This window comes from Halichoerus grypus, chromosome 8 (genome assembly GCF_964656455.1).
Source record: "Halichoerus grypus chromosome 8, mHalGry1.hap1.1, whole genome shotgun sequence".
NCBI lineage: Eukaryota > Metazoa > Chordata > Mammalia > Carnivora > Phocidae > Halichoerus > Halichoerus grypus.
In genome coordinates, this window is record NC_135719.1 from 150,739,702 (window position 1) to 150,759,486 (window position 19,785).

General features: G+C 63.0%; 1 protein-coding gene across 4 annotated transcripts in view; it reads right to left on the reverse strand.

The window, feature by feature from the left end:
- Positions 1 to 2: 2 nt before the first annotated feature.
- The window catches only part of AHNAK2 (AHNAK nucleoprotein 2), a 35,557-nt gene continuing 15,774 nt past the window's right edge, over positions 3 to 19,785 (reverse strand). For all 4 annotated transcript variants that reach the window (XM_078054298.1, XM_078054301.1, XM_078054300.1 and 1 more), the window contains exons 2-7: positions 19,031 to 19,089; positions 18,821 to 18,919; positions 18,114 to 18,221; positions 17,147 to 17,288; positions 16,664 to 16,848; positions 3 to 16,522 (exon numbers count right to left, since the gene is read on the reverse strand). In XM_078054298.1, coding sequence (XP_077910424.1) covers positions 740 to 16,522; positions 16,664 to 16,848; positions 17,147 to 17,288; positions 18,114 to 18,221; positions 18,821 to 18,919; positions 19,031 to 19,089 — 16,376 coding nt within the window. In that variant the 3' untranslated portion in view covers positions 3 to 739. The remainder of the gene's footprint in view (positions 16,523 to 16,663; positions 16,849 to 17,146; positions 17,289 to 18,113; positions 18,222 to 18,820; positions 18,920 to 19,030; positions 19,090 to 19,785) is intronic.

Consider the following 19,785-nt stretch of genomic DNA (forward strand, 5'->3'; position numbering starts at 1 on the left):
CGTGGGATGCGTCTTGTCCTTTATTGTCCATGGAGGGGGGTTCCACCGGCAGCCTGGCTGCAGCGTGTGCAGTGGGGGGCACGGGGCACGTGGGGGGCTGTGCGAGCACGGGACGGTGCAGACCTCCTCCGGCTCACCTGGCCCACGTGGCCACGGAGCAAGCCGGCTCAGCCGCCACGCTCCGCGGCGTGGGCTCTGTCTGCACGGGGATCCCGAGGCTCGCCTCGTGGGGCGTTCGGCACGGGAGCGCGCTCCTTACAAGTGAGCGGGCAGTGGGGTTTCCTGGAAGGCACCAGACTCTGCCTGGCATCGAGGGAAACGATGAGGCCCAAAGCAGCAGGACAGCATGGGGCCACGGCACACACTGCGTCTACACCCACGGCCATTAACACCCTGTCCCCGAGGGCACGGCCCGGCTGCGCTGGGCACTGCGGTGGGTCTCTGGAGGCGTGGTTCCTGGAGACCTCACCCCAGCAGCCTGCAGAGCACCCCTACCCTGGGCGGCCCCTGGCGCCTCGGCTGTCGGGCTGCCTCCCTGCTTCCGCAGCTCGGGCCCCCACCCCCGGCGGAGGGCCGCGTGGCGGTGGCCCGGCTGGTGTCCTGCGTCTCAGTGCCGGGAGTGCGGTGGACGCCGTGGACGCCAGCGTGGTCGGGATGGGAGCTCGGTGCGGCCGGGGTTCTGCCTCGGGACTTGGTGCGGGCGTCTGTCCTCCGCGGAACAGTCACCCCTTCCCGGCCCTCATTTGGTGGCGGGCCTGGGCGCAGACTGCTGGCTGGCGGCTCCGTCCCGCTCCAGCAGGATCAGCTCGGTTCTTGCCGTGGAGGTCACCATGGTCCCGGAGCCCTGCCTGGCGCCCGCGGCCTCTGCCAGCTCCCCTGCTCCTGTCTCTTCCGGGGAGAAGCTTTCTCGCGCGTCGTAGAAGGTACCTGCCTCCTCTTGGAGACTCTGCTCGGCCAGACTCACCTCCTCTTCCTCACTTTCGCTTTTCTTGGTAGGGGAGGAGGAGAACCCCAACTTGGGAAATCGGAACCAGCCCCCCTTCTCCTGTGAGGGAGGGGTCCGCGCCTCGGGCTGGGTCTGCACAGGAGCCGGTCTCTGGGCATCGGCCTGGGCATCGGCGCTGGTCTCGGAGGCCGAGGAAGAAAACCCGATGCTCGGGAGCCAAAACCGGAACAGACCAGAGGAGCTTATCCCTTCAGGTTTTCCTTTGGGAGCCTGGGCCGCCTCTGCCTCCTGGCCCTCCTCCGGCGGGAATTCGAGGATTTCCGCGGGCTCCTCGTCGGAACAGCTGTCTGCATGCCCGTGGCCCGAGTGAAGGTCAGATGAACACACTGGCGGTCCCGGCACGTCTACACTGGGACAGATCATTTCAAAAGGCTCTCCGGTGTCAGGCTGGAGGTCTCCAGAAACGGGGTCTGCTCCTGGGACGGGTTCCCGAGCCTCCCGAAGGCGCCCCCCCAGCCCGCACTCTGCGGTCACCAGGTGCACCTGAGCCCACGTGGGGGGTTCTGGGACCCTCCCCTTTAGCAAGGAAACCCCGTAGGAAGGTGTTTGGGTCTCCGACGCGGGGACCTCTGACTCCTGCACCATCTGGGTGGGAAAGGCCCCGGGCCCCGAGAGCTCGGCGTACCCGGCTGTCACCATGCTGTGCACGGCCACCTGGCGGCTGGCAGCCTCCGTGCCCTGAATGTGCACCCTGACCTTACAAACGGGGGCAGCTTCCGAGGAGAGGCCGAGGGCCACGGGGGCCTTCGGGAAGCTGCTGCCCCGCCCGCCAGGGCTTTGTTCCAGCAGGGCCGTGTCAGGACCGCTCTGCGGGCAGGACGACAACTCTGTCACGCTGGGCACGAAAACGTCAGCCTCCGAGCCGGGGGCCAGGAAGCTGAACCTGGGTACCTTTAACTTGGGGAACTGGACACGTAGCACAGAGTCTTCCCAGACTTGACCCACGTTGACCACGGAAACCTGGGACGGCACTTCCGTGCTGGAAGCCCTCAGTCTGAGAGGGCCCTCAGGCTGGGAAGGCGGCCCCTCTGCCCCCTGGGCCCCTCTGCCCAGGCCCTGGGCTGCTGCTCCAGGAAGAGGGGGCTCACCTGCTTCTCCTGGAGGGACACAGGGCTCTGCAAGCGCCGCATGCAGCTGGAGGGGCAGGGAGCCTGCGCCTGGCCGGACCCTGACCTCGGAAGCTGACAGCCCCTCAGCAGGGGCGTGAAGGTCAAGATTCCTCCGAAGAACGTCTGCGTAGGAGGAAGCTGGGCTGCCTGCAGCTGCTCCATCTGCACCAGCCTCGGGGGGCTGCAGGGACTTAGCAACGTCCCCCTCTGACGTAGGCGCACGGGCATCCGCACTCCGCACCTCAGCCGCGGCCTCTCCTTCCCCTGGCACACCGGCCGCCACGGGCGCGGGCCTCTGAGCCCCCAGCCCTGCAGAGCCCGCCCGCTCCTTGGGGGCGCGTCCGAAGCCGGGCAGGCGGAGCGAGGGCATCCTAAACCAGCTCTCCCTGGAGCCCGCCGGCGCTTCTGCCACGGCTGCATCCCGCCCTGGGCTCCCCACCGCCGGGGATGGCTGAAGGGGGTCTTCCGCCGAGGAGGCCGTCACGTCCCCACAGAGCTGGCTTGCTGAGCTGTCCCCAGGCCCGTGCTCTTGGGTGCTGTCCCTGAGGGACAGGCCGTGTTTGGGAAGAGGAAGGCGGCCTGTAGACAGGCTCCCCTCCATCGTGGCACCCCCAGGGCTGAGGTCAGGTTTGACAAAGCCCAAGCTAGGAACGGGGGCCTCTGGGAGGTGGAGGCTCACATCCGCCCCTTCTGGGGGACCTGCGGCTGCGCCAGCGCCCCCAATACCTCCCTCACCGCCGGCCGTGTCTGTGGGGCCGGCAAGGGCCAGGCCTGGGTCTCCCTGGGGCAGGCCGGCCCCCCATGTGGAAGCCTCCATTCCGGGAGGTGCGACCTTCAGCCGGGCAAGGGCTGGTGTCCTGACCGCTCCCACCTCCCCGTCCTTCCCGAGAGACGCGTCCGCACCAGCTTCTGCGGGGGTAACGGGACCGCCGGGCGGGCCGCCCAGAGCATCTGCAGCGACAGCCGGGCTGTGTCCAGGGTCTGCTTTGGACTCCACCCCCTTCTTCGGGGACCAGCTGAAGGAGGGGAGCTTGAGCCTCGGTGCTGTCATGGGCCTGCCTTGGCCCTTGCGCCCCGCACCTTCAGCTGGGGCCCCCTCTGGGGCCGCTGCCGATGTCCCCGCAGTGCCTGCCTGTCCCTCCGCCACCATGGACGCAGGGACACCTGCAGGGGGCAGATGACCGTCTGGCACTGGGAATGCCGTGGCTTCCTCCGCGGAGGAGGCCAGTCCCTGTGCAGCGAGCGGGGGGGACGTGGGGGGCGCACGCTCGGCAGCTCCAGGCTCCACCACTCCAGCGGCTGATGTTGGCAGTGACAGCCGGAACTTTGGTCGATGAAATTTAGGAAAAGTCACCCGGCCATAAGATTCGGGAAATACAGTGTCCGCGGGGCCCATGTGACCGTCAGGCTGGGACAGTAGAATGCTCTCACTGGAGAGGAGGTCGCCTGCACCTGCCGTGCTGGGAAGCTGAGAGTGCGCCTGGGACCCAGACGGGGTTTCACAAGGCAGCTCGGAGGGGACGGGGCCTCTGGGGACAGTCACCTGGTATTTTGTAAGTGTGACACCCTCACTGGTACTGAGGCAGGACGATTCCCCATGGGGACCACTGAGCCAGCCCAGCCTGGACACCTGCAGGGAAGTCTCCACGGAAGCCGCAGGCGTCCCCTGGGGCCCCCCATGTCCTGACTCTAAGGGGGACGCTGAGGCCCTCACAGGCAAAGGGACCTCAGTTTCCTCTGCAGAAGCTACAAAGCCTTTAGCTGCTTTCCCTGGTGGAGAGAAGACTTTGGGCAATTTAAAATGGGATTTTTTGCTTTTGCTTTTTTCTCCATCTTTTCCAACTGACAAGGCGACATCACCTTCCAAATGGAGAGCATGCTGATCACCACCAGAGACAATTGGATCTCTGAGGCCTGAGGAGAGCGAAATATGGGTATCTTTATCATGTGTGTCAAGCTCTGGAGAGATCAGGGAAGTCTTACTGGGGGAGGTTCGAGAGGAGGAAATGCTGATTTTAGGAAATTTAAACTTGGTCGCTTTGGAAAACACTTCAACCTCCCCAGAGGATGAATCCAGCTTGGCCCCGGGCACCTGGGCGTCCACCTCCACACTGGGCAGGGACACCTCCACGTCGGGGGCGCTCACCTCCCCTTTGGCACCCTTCAGGTCCACATTGGGCCCCTTGATGTCCACCTGGGGGGCCTTCAAGTCCACTTTGGGCATTTCGATGCTGGGCATCTGCACCTTGGGCAGGTGCCCTTTGAGTCCGCCTGTGGCCGAGGGTTCCTGGAGCTCCCCCTCGGGCACTTGCCCCTCAGGGAGCTTCAGGCTCACCGAGGCTGTCTTGACGTCTAGGTCGGCAGATGGCAGCTCAATGGTCACATCACTGGTCTTGACGTCGGCCTGGATAGAGGGCATGGAAACCTCAGCCTGTACTTTGGGCAGGGACGCGTCCACAGAGGCTTCCAAGGACTTGCTTGACCCCAATGTGCCGAAGGACGGCATCTTGAACTTGGGCATCTTGAACTTGCTGTCTCTGGCGGCCACCTCCTTGTCTCCCAGGGACAGGTCAGCCTCCACCTTGGCTTTGGGCACCTGTGCGTCCACCTCCACGCTGGGCAGGGACACCTCCACGTCGGGGGCGCTCACCTCCCCTTTGGTGCCCTTCAGGTCCACTTTTGGCCCCTTGATGTCCACCTGGGGGACCTTGATGTCCACCTGCGGGGCCTTGATGTCCACCTTGGGCATCTTGAGGCTCGGCATCTGCACTTTGGGCAGCTGGCCTTTGATCTTGACCCCTTCTGCTTTGCCCTTCAGCCCGGACACAGCCACCTCTCCCTCGGGGAGGGACACCTCCAGCTCTCCCCCAGGGAGGTCGATATCAGCAGTGGGCACTTGGACGGCACCCTCTGGGGCTCGCACCTCCCCTCCCAGGGAGGGCAGTGTGGCCTCGGCTCCGACCTTGGGCACCAACACGTCCACGGATGTTCCCAAATCCTTGCTTGGAGCCGACGCACCGAAGGACGGCATCTTGAACTTGGGCATCTTGAACTTGCTGTCTCTGGAGGCCACCTCCTTGTCTCCCAGGGACAGGTCAGCCTCCACCTTTGCGCCGGGCACCTGGTTGTCCACCTCCAAAGCGGGTAGGGACACCTCCACGTCGGGGGTGCTCACCTCCCCTTTGGCGCCCTTCAGGTCCAGCTTGGGCCCCTTGATGTCCACCTGGGGGGCCTTCAAGTCCACTTTGGGCATTTTGATGCTGGGCATCTGCACCTTGGGCAGGTGCCCTTTGAGTCTGCCTGCAGCTGACGGTTCCTGGAGCTCCCCCTCGGGCACTTGACCCTCAGGCAGCTTCTGGCCCACTGAGGCAGTCTTAACCTCTAGGTCGGCAGATGGCAGCTCAATGGCCATGTCACCTGTCTTGACGTCGGTCTGGATAGAGGGCATGGAAATCTCAGCCTGTACCTTGGGCAGGGACGCGTCCACAGAGGCTTCCAAGGACTTGCTTGACCCCAATGTGCCGAAGGACGGCATCTTGAACATCGGCATCTTGAACTTGCTGTCTCTGGAGGCCACCTCCTTGTCTCCCGGGACGTCAATATCAGCAGTGGGCAATTGGACGGCACCCTCTGGGGCTTGCATATCACCTCCCAGGGAGGGCAGTGTGGCCTCGGCTCCGACCTTGGGCAGGGACACGTCCACGGATGTTCCCAAATCCTTGCTCGGCGCCGACGCACCAAAGGACGGCATCTTGAACTTGGTGTCTCTGGAGGCCACCTCCTTGTCTCCCAGGGACAGGTCAGCCTCCAATTTGGCACCGGGCACCTGGGCGTCCACCTCCACGCTGGGCAGGGACACCTCCACATCGGGGGCGCTCACCTCCCCTTTGGCACCTTTCAGGTCCAGTTTGGGCCCCTTGATGTCCACCTGGGGGGCCCTGATGTCCATCTGCGGGGCCTTGATGTCCACCTTGGGCATCTTGAGGCTCGGCATCTGCACTTTGGGCACCTGGCCCTTGATCTTGACCCCTTCTGCTTTGCCCTTCAGCCCGGACACAGCCACCTCTCCCTCGGGGAGGGACACCTCCAGCTCTCCCTCACGGTGGTCGATATCAGCAGTGGGCACTTGGACGGCACCCTCTGGAGCTCGCACCTCCCCTCCCAGGGAGGGCAGTGTGGCCTCGGCTCCGACCTTGGGCACCGACACGTCCACGGATGTTCCCAAATCTTTGCTTGGCACTGACGTGCCGAAGGACGGCATCTTGAACTTGGGCATCTTGAACTTGCTGTCTCTGGTAGCCACCTCCTTGTCTCCCAGGGACAGGTCAGCCTCCACCTTGGCTTTGGGCACCTGTGCGTCCACCTCCACGCTGGGCAGGGACACCTCCACGTCGGGGGCGCTCACCTCCCCTTTGGCGCCTTTCAGGTCTAGTTTTGGCCCCTTGATGTCCACTTGGGAGGCCTTGATGTCCACCTGGGGGGCCTTGATGTCCACCTTGGGCATCTTCAGGCTTGGCATCTGCACTTCGGGCAGCTGGCCCTTGATCTTGACCCCTTCTGCTTTGCCCTTCAGCCCGGACACAGCCACCTCTCCCTCGGGGAGGGACACCTGCAGCTCTCCCCCAGGGAGGTCGATATCAGCAGTGGGCACTTGGACGGCACCCTCTGGGGCTTGCACCTCCCCACCCAAGGAGGGCAGTGTGGCCTCGGCTCCGACCTTGGGCACCAACACGTCCACGGATGTTCCCAAATCTTTGCTTGGCGCCGATGCGCTGAAGGACGGAATCTTGAACTTGGGCATCTTGAACTTGCTGTCTCTGGCGGCCACCTCCTTGTCTCCCAGGGTCAGGTCAGCCTCCACCTTGGCTTTGGGCACCTGTGTTTCCACCTCCACGCTGGGCAGGGACACCTCCACGTCGGGGGCGCTCACCTCCCCTTTGGCACCTTTCAGGTCCAGTTTTGGCCCCTTGATGTCCACCTGGGGGGCCTTGATGTCCACCGTGGGCATCTTCAGGCTGGGAATCTGCACTTTGGGCAGCTGACCCTTGATCTTGACCCCTTCTGCTTTGCCCTTCAGCCCGGACACAGCCACCTCTCCCTCGGGGAGGGACACCTCCAGCTCTCCCCCAGGGAGGTCGATATCAGCAGTGGGCACTTGGACGGCACCCTCTGGGGCTCGCACTTCCCCTCCCAGGGAGGGCAGTGTGGCCTCGGCTCCGACCTTGGGCACCAACACGTCCACGGCTGTTCCCAAATCCTTACTTGGAGCCGACACACCGAAGGACGGCATCTTGAACTTGGGCATCTTGAACTTGCTGTCTCTGGAGGCCACCTCCTTCTCTCCCAGGGACAGTTCAGCCTCCACCTTGGCGTCGGGAACCTGGGCATCCATCTCCACGCTGGGCAGGGACACCACCATGTCGGGGGTGCTCACCTCCCCTTTGGTGCCCTTCAGGTCCAGTTTCGGCCCCTTGATGTCCACCTGGGGGGCCTTGATGTCCACCTGCGGGGCCTTGATGTCCACCTTGGGCATCTTGAGGCTCGGCATCTGCACTTTGGGCAGCTGGCCTTTGATCTTGACCCCTTCTGCTTTGCCCTTCAGCCCGGACACAGCCACCTCTCCCTCGGGGAGGGACACCTCCAGCTCTCCCCCAGGGAGGTCGATATCAGCAGTGGGCACTTGGACGGCACCCTCTGGGGCTCGCACCTCCCCTCCCAGGGAGGGCAGTGTGGCCTCGGCTCCGACCTTGGGCACCAACACGTCCACGGATGTTCCCAAATCCTTGCTTGGAGCCGATACACCGAAGGACGGCATCTTGAACTTGGGCATCTTGAACTTGCTGTCTCTGGCGGCCACCTCCTTGTCTCCCAGGGACAGGTCAGCCTCCACCTTTGCGCCGGGCACCTGGGCATCCACCTCCACGCTGGGCAGGGACACCTCCACGTCGGGGGCGCTCACCTCCCCTTTGGCACTCTTCAGGTCCACATTGGGCCCCTTGATGTCCACCTGGGGGGCCTTCAAGTCCACTTTGGGCATTTTGATGCTGGGCATCTGCACCTTGGGCAGGTGCCCTTTGAGTCCGCCTGTGGCCGAGGGTTCCTGGAGCTCCCCCTCGGGCACTTGCCCCTCAGGGAGCTTCAGGCCCACCGAGGCAGTCTTGACATCTAGGTCGGCAGATGGAAGCTCAATGGTCATGTCACTGGTCTTGACGTCGACCTGGATAGAGGGCATGGAAATCTCAGCCTGTACTTCGGGCAGGGACGCGTCCACAGAGGCTTCCAAGGACTTGCTTGGTGCCGACGTGCCGAAGGACGGCATCTTGAACTTGGGCATCTTGAACTTGCTGTCCCTGGCGGCCACCTCCTTGTGTCCCAGGGACAGGTCAGCCTCCACCTTGGCATCAGGAACCTGGGCGTCCACCTCCACGCTGGACAGGGACACCTCCACGTCGGGGGCGCTTGCCTCCCCTTTGGCGCCTTTCAGGTCTAGTTTGGGCCCCTTGATGTCCACCTGGGGGGCCTTGATGTCCACCGTGGGCATCTTCAGGCTGGGAATCTGCACTTTGGGCAGCTGACCCTTGATCTTGACCCCTTCTGCTTTGCCCTTCAGCCCGGACACAGCCACCTCTCCCTCGGGGAGGGACACCTGCAGCTCTCCCCCAGGGAGGTCGATATCAGCAGTGGGCACTTGGACGGCACCCTCTGGGGCTCGCACTTCCCCTCCCAGGGAGGGCAGTGTGGCCTCGGCTCCGACCTTGGGCACCAACACGTCCACGGATGTTCCCAAATCTTTGCTTGGAGCCGACGCACCGAAGGACGGCATCTTGAACTTGGGCATCTTGAACTTGCTGTCTCTGGAGGCCACCTCCTTGTCTCCCAGGGACAGGTCAGCCTCCACATTTGCCCTGGGCACCTGGGCGTCCACCTCCACGCTGGGCAGGGACACCACCATGTCGGGGGCGCTCACCTCCCCTTTGGCACCCTTCAGGTCCACATTGGGCCCCTTGATGTCCACCTGGGGGGCCTTCAAGTCCACTTTGGGCATTTTGATGCTGGGCATCTGCACCTTGGGCAGGTGCCCTTTGAGTCCGCCTGTGGCCGAGGGTTCCTGGAGCTCCCCCTCGGGCACTTGCCCCTCAGGGAGCTTCAGGCCCACCGAGGCAGTCTTGACATCTAGGTCGGCAGATGGCAGTTCAATGGTCACATCACTGGTCTTGACGTCGACCTGGATAGAGGGCATGGAAACCTCAGCCTGTACTTCGGGCAGGGACGCGTCCACAGAGGCTTCCAAGGACTTGCTTGGTGCCGACGTGCCGAAGGACGGCATCTTGAACTTGGGCATCTTGAACTTGCTGTCTCTGGCAGCCACCTCCTTGTGTCCCAGGGACAGGTCAGCCTCCACCTTGGCGCCGAGAACCTGGGCGTCCACCTCCACCTTGGGAAGAGACACCTCCACGTCAGGGGTGCTCACCTCCCTTTTGGTGCCTTTCAGGTCCTGTTTGGGCCCCTTGATGTCCACCTGGGGGACCTTGATGTCCACTTGGGGGGCCTTGATGTCCACCTGGGGGACCTTGATGTCCACTTGGGGGGCCTTGATGTCCACCGTGGGCATCTTGAGGCTGGGCATTGGCACTTTGGGCAGCTGACCCTTGATCTTGAACCCTTCTGCTTTGCCCTTCAGCCCGGACACAGCCACCTCTCCCTCAGGGAGGGACACCTCCAGCTCTCCCCCAGGGAGGTCGATATCAGCAGTGGGCACTTGGACGGCACCCTCTGGGGCTCGCACCTCCCCTCCCAGGGAGGGCAGTGTGGCCTCGGCTCCGACCTTGGGCACCGACACGTCCACGGATGTTCCCAAATCTTTGCTTGGCACTGACGTGCCGAAGGACGGCATCTTGAACTTGGGCATCTTAAACTTGCTGTCTCTGGTAGCCACCTCCTTGTCTCCCAGGGACAGGTCAGCCTCCACCTTTGCCCCGGGCACCTGGGCGTCCACCTCCACGCTGGGCAGGGACACCTCTACGTCGGGGGCGCTCACCTCCCCTTTGGCACCCTTCAGGTCCAGTTTGGGCCCCTTGATGTCCACCTGGGGGGCCTTCAAGTCCACTTTGGGCATTTTGATGCTGGGCATCAGCAACTTGGGCAGGTGCCCTTTGAGTCTGCCTCTGTCTGAGGGTTCCTGGAGTTCCCCCTCGGGCACTTGCCCCTCAGGGAGCTTCAGGCCCACCGAGGCTGTCTTGACGTCTAGGTCGGCAGATGGCAGCTCAATGGTCATGTCACTGGTCTTGACGTCGACCTGGATAGAGGGCATGGAAACCTCAGCCTGTACTTCGGGCAGGGACGCGTCCACAGAGGCTTCCAAGGACTTGCTTGGCACGGACGCGCTGAAGGACGGCATCTTGAACTTGGGCATCTTGAACTTGCTGTCTCTGGTGGCCACCTCCTTGTCTCCCAGGGACAGGTCAGCCTCCACCTTGGCATCAGGAACCTGGGCGTCCACCTCCACGCTGGGCAGGGACACCTCCACGTCGGGGGCGCTTGCCTCCCCTTTGGCGCCTTTCAGGTCTAGTTTTGGCCCCTTGATGTCCACCTGGGGGACCTTGATGTCCACTTGGGGGGCCTTGATGTCCACCGTGGGCATCTTGAGACCGGGCATCTGCACTTTGGGCATCTGACCCTTGATCTTGACCCCTTCTGCTTTGCCCTTCAGCCCGGACACAGCCACCTCTCCCTCGGGGAGGGACACCTCCAGCTCTCCCCCAGGGAGGTCGATATCAGCAGTGGGCACTTGGACGGCACCCTCTGGGGCTCGCACCTCCCCTCCCAGGGAGGGCAGTGTGGCCTCGGCTCCGACCTTGACCACGAACACGTCCACAGATGTTCCCAAATCTTTGCTTGGCACCGATGTGCTGAAGGACGGCATCTTGAACTTGGGCATCTTGAACTTGCTGTCTCTGGAGGCCACCTCCTTGTCTCCCAGGGACAGGTCAGCCTCCACATTTGCGCCGGGCACCTGGGCGTCCACCTCCACGCTGGGCAGGGACACCACCATGTCGGGGGCGCTCACCTCCCCTTTGGCGCCCTTCAGGTCCACATTGGGCCCCTTGATGTCCACCTGGGGGGCCTTCAAGTCCACTTTGGGCATTTTGATGCTGGGCATCTGCACCTTGGGCAGGTGCCCTTTGAGTCCGCCTGTGGCCGAGGGTTCCTGGAGCTCCCCCTCGGGCACTTGCCCCTCAGGGAGCTTCAGGCTCACCGAGGCTGTCTTGACGTCTAGGTCGGCAGATGGCAGCTCAATGGTCACATCACTGGTCTTGACGTCGACCTGGATAGAGGGCATGGAAACCTCAGCCTGTACTTCGGGCAGGGACGCGTCCACAGAGGCTTCCAAGGACTTGCTTGGTGCCGACGTGCCGAAGGACGGCATCTTGAACTTGGGCATCTTGAACTTGCTGTCTCTGGCAGCCACCTCCTTGTGTCCCAGGGACAGGTCAGCCTCCACCTTGGCGCCGAGAACCTGGGCGTCCACCTCCACCTTGGGAAGAGACACCTCCACGTCAGGGGTGCTCACCTCCCTTTTGGTGGCTTTCAGGTCCTGTTTGGGCCCCTTGATGTCCACCTGGGGGGCCTTGATGTCCACCTGGGGGGCCTTGATATCCACTTGGGGGGCCTTGATGTCCACTGTGGGCATCTTCAGGCTCGGCATCTGCACTTTGGGCAGCTGACCCTTGATCTTGACCCCTTCTGCTTTGCCCTTCAGCCCGGACACAGCCACCTCTCCCTCGGGGAGGGACACCTCCAGCTCTCCCCCAAGGTGGTCGATATCAGCAGTGGGCACTTGGACGGCACCCTCTGGGGCTCGCACCTCCCCTCCCAGGGAGGGCAGTGTGGCCTCGGCTCCGACCTTGGGCACCGACACGTCCACGGATGTTCCCAAATCTTTGCTTGGCACTGACGTGCCGAAGGACGGCATCTTGAACTTGGGCATCTTAAACTTGCTGTCTCTGGTAGCCACCTCCTTGTCTCCCAGGGACAGGTCAGCCTCCACCTTTGCCCCGGGCACCTGGGCGTCCACCTCCACGTTGGGCAGGGACACCTCCACGTCGGGGGCGCTCACCTCCCCTTTGGCGCCTTTCAGGTCTAGTTTGGGCCCCTTGATGTCCACCTGGGGGACCTTGATGTCCACTTGGGGGGCCTTGATGTCCACCGTGGGCATCTTGAGGCTGGGCATTGGCACTTTGGGCAGCTGACCCTTGATCTTGAACCCTTCTGCTTTGCCCTTCAGCCCGGACACAGCCACCTCTCCCTCAGGGAGGGACACCTCCAGCTCTCCCCCAGGGAGGTCGATATCAGCAGTGGGCACTTGGACGGCACCCTCTGGGGCTCGCACCTCCCCACCCACGGAGGGCAGTGTGGCCTCGGCTCCGACCTTGGGCACCGACACGTCCACGGATGTTCCCAAATCTTTGCTTGGCACTGACGTGCCGAAGGACGGCATCTTGAACTTGGGCATCTTGAACTTGCTGTCTCTGGCAACCACCTCCTTGTCTCCTAGGGACAGGTCAGCCTCCACCTTGGCGCTGGGCACCTGGGCATCCACCTCCATGGCAGGTAGGGACACCTCTACGTCGGGGGCGCTCACTTCCCCTTTGGCACCCTTCAGGTCCAGTTTTGGCCCCTTGATGTCCACCTGGGGGGCCTTCAAGTCCACTTTGGGCATTTTGATGCTGGGCATCAGCAACTTGGGCAGGTGCCCTTTGAGTCTGCCTCTGTCTGAGGGTTCCTGGAGTTCCCCCTCGGGCACTTGCCCCTCAGGGAGCTTCAGGCCCACCGAGGCAGTCTTGACGTCTAGGTCGGCAGATGGCAGCTCAATGGTCACATCACTGGTCTTGACGTCGGCCTGGATAGAGGGCATGGAAATCTCAGCCTGTACTTCGGGCAGGGACGCGTCCACAGAGGCTTCCAAGGACTTGCTTGGCACGGACGCGCTGAAGGACGGCATCTTGAACTTGGGCATCTTGAACTTGCTGTCTCTGGTGACCACCTCCTTCTCTCCCAGGGACAGGTCAGCCTCCACCTTGGCATCGGGAACCTGGGCGTCCACCTCCACGCTGGACAGGGACACCTCCACGTCGGGGGCGCTTGCCTCCCCTTTGGCGCCTTTCAGGTCTAGTTTGGGCCCCTTGATGTCCACCTGGGGGACCTTGATGTCCACTTGGGGGGCCTTGATGTCCACCGTGGGCATCTTGAGACCGGGCATCTGCACTTTGGGCATCTGACCCTTGATCTTGACCCCTTCTGCTTTGCCCTTCAGCCCGGACACAGCCACCTCTCCCTCGGGGAGGGACACCTGCAGCTCTCCCCCAGGGAGGTCGATATCAGCAGTGGGCACTTGGACGGCACCCTCTGGGGCTCGCACCTCCCCACCCACGGAGGGCAGTGTGGCCTCGGCTCCGACCTTGGGCACCAACACGTCCACGGATGTTCCCAAATCCTTGCTTGGAGCCGACGCACCGAAGGACGGCATCTTGAACTTGGGCATCTTGAACTTGCTGTCTCTGGAGGCCACCTCCTTGTCTCCCAGGGACAGTTCAACCTCCACCTTGGCGTCGGGAACCTGGGCATCCATCTCCACGCTGGGCAGGGACACCACCATGTCGGGGGTGCTCACCTCCCCTTTGGCACCTTTCAGGTCCAGTTTCAGCCCCTTGATGTCCACCTGGGCGGCCTTAAAGTCCACCTGGGGGGCCTTGATGTCCACCTTGGGCATCTTGAGGCTCGGCATCTGCACTTTGGGCAGCTGGCCTTTGATCTTGACCCCTTCTGCTTTGCCCTTCAGCCCGGACACAGCCACCACTCCCTCGGGGAGGGACACCTCCAGCTCTCCCCCAGGGAGGTCGATATCAGCAGTGGGCACTTGGACGGCACCCTCTGGGGCTCGCACCTCCCCTCCCAGGGAGGGCAGTGTGGCCTCGGCTCCGACCTTGGGCACCAACACGTCCACGGATGTTCCCAAATCCTTGCTTGGTGCCGATACGCCGAAGGACGGCATCTTGAACTTGGGCATCTTGAACTTGCTGTCTCTGGAGGCCACCTCCTTGTCTCCCAGGGACAGGTCAGCCTCCACCTTTGCGCCGGGCACCTGGGCATCCACCTCCACGCTGGGCAGGGACACCTCCACGTCGGGGGCGCTCACCTCCCCTTTGGCACCCTTCAGGTCCACATTGGGCCCCTTGATGTCCACCTGGGGGGCCTTCAAGTCCACTTTGGGCATTTTGATGCTGGGCATCTGCACCTTGGGCAGGTGCCCTTTGAGTCCGCATGTGGCCGAGGGTTCCTGGAGCTCCCCCTCGGGCACTTGCCCCTCAGGGAGCTTCAGGCTCACTGAGGCAGTCTTGACGTCTAGGTCGGCAGATGGAAGCTCAATGGTCATGTCACTGGTCTTGACGTCGGCCTGGATAGAGGGCATGGAAACCTCAGCCTGTACTTCGGGCAGGGACGCGTCCACAGAGGCTTCCAAGGACTTGCTTGGTGCCGACGTGCCGAAGGACGGCATCTTGAACTTGGGCATCTTGAACTTGCTGTCCCTGGCGGCCACCTCCTTGTGTCCCAGGGACAGGTCAGCCTCCACCTTGGCATCGGGAACCTGGGCGTCCACCTCCATGCTGGGAAGGGACACCTCCATGTCGGGGGCGCTCACCTCCCCTTTGGTGCCCTTTAGGTCCAGTTTGGGCCCCTTGATGTCCACTTGGGGGGCCTTGATGTCCACCGTGGGCATCTTGAGACTGGGCATCTGTACTTTGGGCAGCTGACCCTTGATCTTGACCCCTTCTGCTTTGCCCTTCAGCCCGGACACAGCCACCTCTCCCTCGGGGAGGGACACCTCCAGCTCTCCCCCAGGGAGGTCGATATCAGCAGTGGGCACTTGGACGGCACCCTCTGGGGCTCGCACCTCCCCTCCCAGGGAAGGCAGTGTGGCCTCGGCTCCGACCTTGGGCACCGACACGTCCACGGATGTTCCCAAATCTTTGCTTGGAGCCGACGCGCCAAAGGACGGCATCTTGAACTTGGGCATCTTGAACTTGCTGTCTCTGGCGGCCACTTCCTTGTCTCCCAGGGACAGGTCCCCTTCCAGTCTTTGTTCCTCTGCTGTAGTTGGCTGTCCCCCTCTTGGGTCTCGTGTTTCTTCTTTCTCTTCTCCTAGTATTTCCTTGTCTTCCGTATGTAGTACTTTCACTTTCACGGTGCTTCCTATTTCTTGGTCCAGGTCCAGGATGGGTTTTTCCCCGGCTGCTCTCACGTCCTTTCTGGGTGACCATCCGAAGGAGGGAATGTTGAACCTGAGCACTGTCCTCCTCTCCTCCCTCCCTCCTTTGTCCTTGTCCCCATCCTTCTTTTCTCTTTCCCTGTGACCTTCCTCAGGTCCCCCTGCTCCTCCTTCTTCCCGTTCTGGCAGGTGCACTTTGGGCTTCCTGGGTGCTGCCAGCTGAGGTCCTGGTGCCCCCTCCGCCGCGGGGTGGGTCTCCTCTGCCGTGGTCCCTCCCAGCCCGTCCCCCTGGGCCAGCGGTGCTGTACCTGCTTCTGTGTCTTGATTTCTTTCTTTGGAAAGTTTAAACATGGGTGTTTTTAAACTGGGTATTTGGATTTGGAATTCTGGTTGGCCGCCCTGTGCGTCTCCTTTGCCTTGCAGAGCTGATCTGGCAATCCCAGTTTCCATGCCCTGAGCCACCTCTCTGAGGCCCTCCCCACCTTGTGGGGCTGAGCTCACCCCAGGCTTCCCCTCTGACACAGCATCCTCTGCGTCCTTCGTGTCCTTTGTTTGTTTTCGGCGCCTAGACGCCACGCTGGCCCCTTCCCCCAGGGCTCCCTGGCTGGGGGCTCCAGGCTCTATGGGTGTCCCCGCTGGTACCTCTGCCGTCCTGTCCTCTCCCCTGCTTTGCACGGTGGCCTCGGTGGCCTCTCGTCTGTCCTCCCAGGATCCGGCCTCCTCTACAACCCCGGCCTGGAGTGCTCCACCTTGGACCCCTCTGCTTGGTCGCCCCTCCAGCGTCGGACCCTTCCCTGAGCCCATCCTGAACCTCAGGTTCAGGAACCTCCTCTTCCGCTGGCCGTCTGGTCCTGCCTTCTGCTCCTGATCCTCTGCTGGGAGCTGGGCCTCCGTGTCTGTGCTTGTGGGGGACACGTCAGGTGCATCTCCCCGCCCGTAGGCCCCTGAGGAGCTGTGTGACCTCCGCGGTCCCGGCATGTGCTTGCTCGTTATTGACTGGAATTTGGGCCAGGACAGCCTCTCTTTTTGGGGCCGCCTGCATCTCCCCTCCCTGGGCTTGGCGAGCAGTCTCTCCTGGTCTCCGCCCCCTTCCAGGGTCTGTGTGGGGGTCTCTGTGGAGCCATCAGCCACATCTTTGTCCTGAAACACAAGGAGAGTGAACTTGCAGCTGCTGGTACGAGGCACTCAGGAGAGGGTGGGGTGGGAGCCCCTCCTCAGCCTCAGCCCCGGGGTTTGGGGGGAGGTCAGTGGGGCCCAGCCTCACTGGCTGTGGTGCATCACCTGCTTCTCACTGCCCTTCGGGCCATGCTGAGCCCCCCTGGCGACCCCTTCCTCGTCCTCTGTGGCAGGACGTTTCCGTTTGACTTGGAACTGCACTTTGTAAGGCTCTGAGTACTGAAGAATTTTGAGAGCGTCTTCATATTTAATGTTGTCAAAGAATATGGTTGCGCTGAGCAGCTGATCCCCTAGACAAAGACAGAGCGGGCCCTTGGCCTTAGTTGCCCCAGTCCCGCCATGGCTCGGAGAGATGCATCTACCGGGGCCCCGGGAGCCCAGCCCCACCCTCCACGGAGCCCTGCGTGGGAAGGAGGCCACCCCGTGGCACTGGTGGGAACACCTAGCACAGCCGGCGGCCCCAGCCTGGAGGTGGCTGAGCAGTCTCAGCAGGGGCATCCTGAGCGCCGGGTGAGGCCCGTTTTCCTCCAGGTCCCTCCCGTCCTGATGGGGACCATGGGGACCCCAGGGAGGGGGCGGTCATGGCACCTTCTCTCAGGCTGAAGAGCTTGGCAGCTGACGAGTCCTTCAGGACTTGTTTCACAAAAATCCCCTGGTCCCCACCACCTGTGACACTATAGCCGCTGGCTCCAGCTTCCGCCTCGGTCATCAGCGTCACCTCTGTCGCCTCCTGCATGGACCGGAGCAGAAGCACATCAGGGCCGTGGTGCGCTTCTGCCTATGGCGCCGTGGGCATCCGTGCTGGGGGCCTACCCCCCCTGAGCACGGGGAGCCCAGAGTCCTGCCCCTCACCCAGGAGACAGGGGGCAGCATAGGAGGCCCCAACCAGGGCCTGGGCTGTCATGTCCAGGCCTTGGAGAGAGCCAGCTGCAAGCCACCTGCCGCAGGAGCGACCTCCTCCTGTCCCCCCAACCTGCCAGCCCTCGGGAGCAGCTGGTTGGCCCAGCGGGCTCAGTGAGCAGACAGGAGGGGCTTCTGCTCGCAGGGTGGCCAAGCCTTGTGCATCCCTCACGCCCCAGTGGCACGCCAGGCGGTGGGGGTTTGGGCGGGGGAGGGTCAGGGGTGCCAAGGATCACACAGCAAGCGGGTCGGCCAGCCCGACTCAGAGGCTTTGGGCCCGGCCGAGCTGTGGGACCGCAGAGCCGCGGATGACAGGACAGGCTGCCCGGGGCCGTGCACCTCCTCACTGGGCACCCCCGAAGCCAGCACCCTCCGTGGTTTGTGTATGAGGCAGGCAGCAGCTGCATCCACTGCAGACTGAGGTCTGCGTGCCTCGGTCTCCTGGCCACGTGGGGCTCTTCCTCGGACGTCTCAGGGGAAGCCCGGACCAGCCTCTGGAGGCCCCGCCTCCAGACCAGGCCCGACGAGGGTGACAAGCAGGCCCTTCCCTGGTCTCCTCGCCCCTCTCCTTGCTCCGACCCAGCCGCGCCTCCCGCCCAGCTGGGGTCTTCGCAGGGAGCCCACCTCCCTGACCCTCAGGCACCACCACACCCACCTGCGGATGACTCATCCTGGAGAATGTCCGGGAGTCCCCTGATTCTCGCTTCCACCAGGATCTCCGTCCCCCAGAGCCCGAGGAAGCCCGCCGCCTCGGTGTGTCCTCCTGCAGCCACAGAGGCTGGAGGTCACGCACCTGCCCCCACCCCGGGCACAGGAGGGACTCAGGAGACCGGAGGCCCCACAGCAGTGCTGCGTGCCGAGGGAGCTGATCTCATGGCTGGGGTGGTTGGGCGGGGGGTGCGGCGGTGACTCTTGGCCCTGGTGCTTCCTGACAGGGCCCAGCCCCCAGGCCCCAGCACCCACACCCAGGGCAGACCCCCCAGGAACTGGGGTTTTGTGGGCAGGGTAAGAAGGAAACAGAGCAAGAACAAGTCTTTTAGGAAATACACCTGCTCCCATGCCCGCCCCCTAGGCCCGTCCAGAGACAGCCCGTGTATGCCCACATCGAGCACGGGCTCTCTTTCCCACACGCGCACACGCATGCACAATCTCATCTCCGTCTTGGCCCACTGAAGGGAGGGGTCCTGGGGGACGGAGGGGTCAGAGAGGAAGGCGCAATGGGTAGAAGTGTGGCCCGGTGGGCAGCAGGGCAGGGCTGCGTGGCTGCACAAACGGGTGGGAGCTGCCCACACAGGGTGATGAAGGAGACATGCTCACACCTGCACTTCCCCTCAGCCCGTGGTCTCTGTCCCGCAGGCTTACCGGGAGTTCGGAACCAGCACCCTCCGCAGCGTGTTCATACACAGGGGAGGAACCCTGTGGCCGTGGCCGAATGATCTCGTCCACGGGCCCTTCAGTCACCTGGCAGGAGAGAAAAGTCAGGTAGCCCTCAGCCACCTGGGCTCTGCGCAGGCCCAGGAAAGGCTGGGGGCTGTGTGAGGGGGGCATGCATCCTCCAGGGGCCTCGCTTACAGAGTGGTCCTCTTCTGTGTCTGCGTCCGGCTCCTCAGGCTGCAGCTGCCGGCCAGACACTGCAAAGAGAGAGGCTGAGTCAGCGGGGCCGTGCAGGCGGGGAGACCAGACGGCGGACCCAGGGGGCCGGGCCCAGGCGAAGTCCGTCCGTGCACCGTGCTGGTGCGCGCGTCACCCCATCCCGGACACTGGGTCTGGGAGCATACGCAGGGGTGGGCAGGTGGTGCCATCAGGTCAGCTAGCGGTGAGCCCGCACAGGGGACTCAGGCGAAGTAGCCTTCACAGATTCAGTCCCAGGAAGTCACCAAACAGACACACAGAGACACAACAATCCAGCCCCGAGGGGGCCAGAACCCAGAGTTGCTGCAGTGTCCAGCACTCAGCCAGAAGTGACATGACACGCAGAGAAAGAAGAGCGTCTGATCCATACCAGGGAACAAAGCAACTCGCGGAAGCTCTCTGAACGTCCAGAGGTGGGACTGAGCACTGACTTCAAAGCAACAACTATAGATGGAAAATGCCATGGCTCAGCAGCGAAGGGAGGCTGTCCTAGAGAAACAGAGATTGTCAAAAGGCTACATGGAAAGTCTAGAGTTGAAAATGTACTACAGGGACTCAGTAGCAGAACTGACATGCCAGGAGAAAGCATCGAAAAAACTTGTAAATTAATAGAAATTGGCCAATTCAGAGAACAGAGGAAAAAAGATTCAAGAAAGTGGCGGTGCCCACGAGATGTGCGAGAGCACATTCAGCCC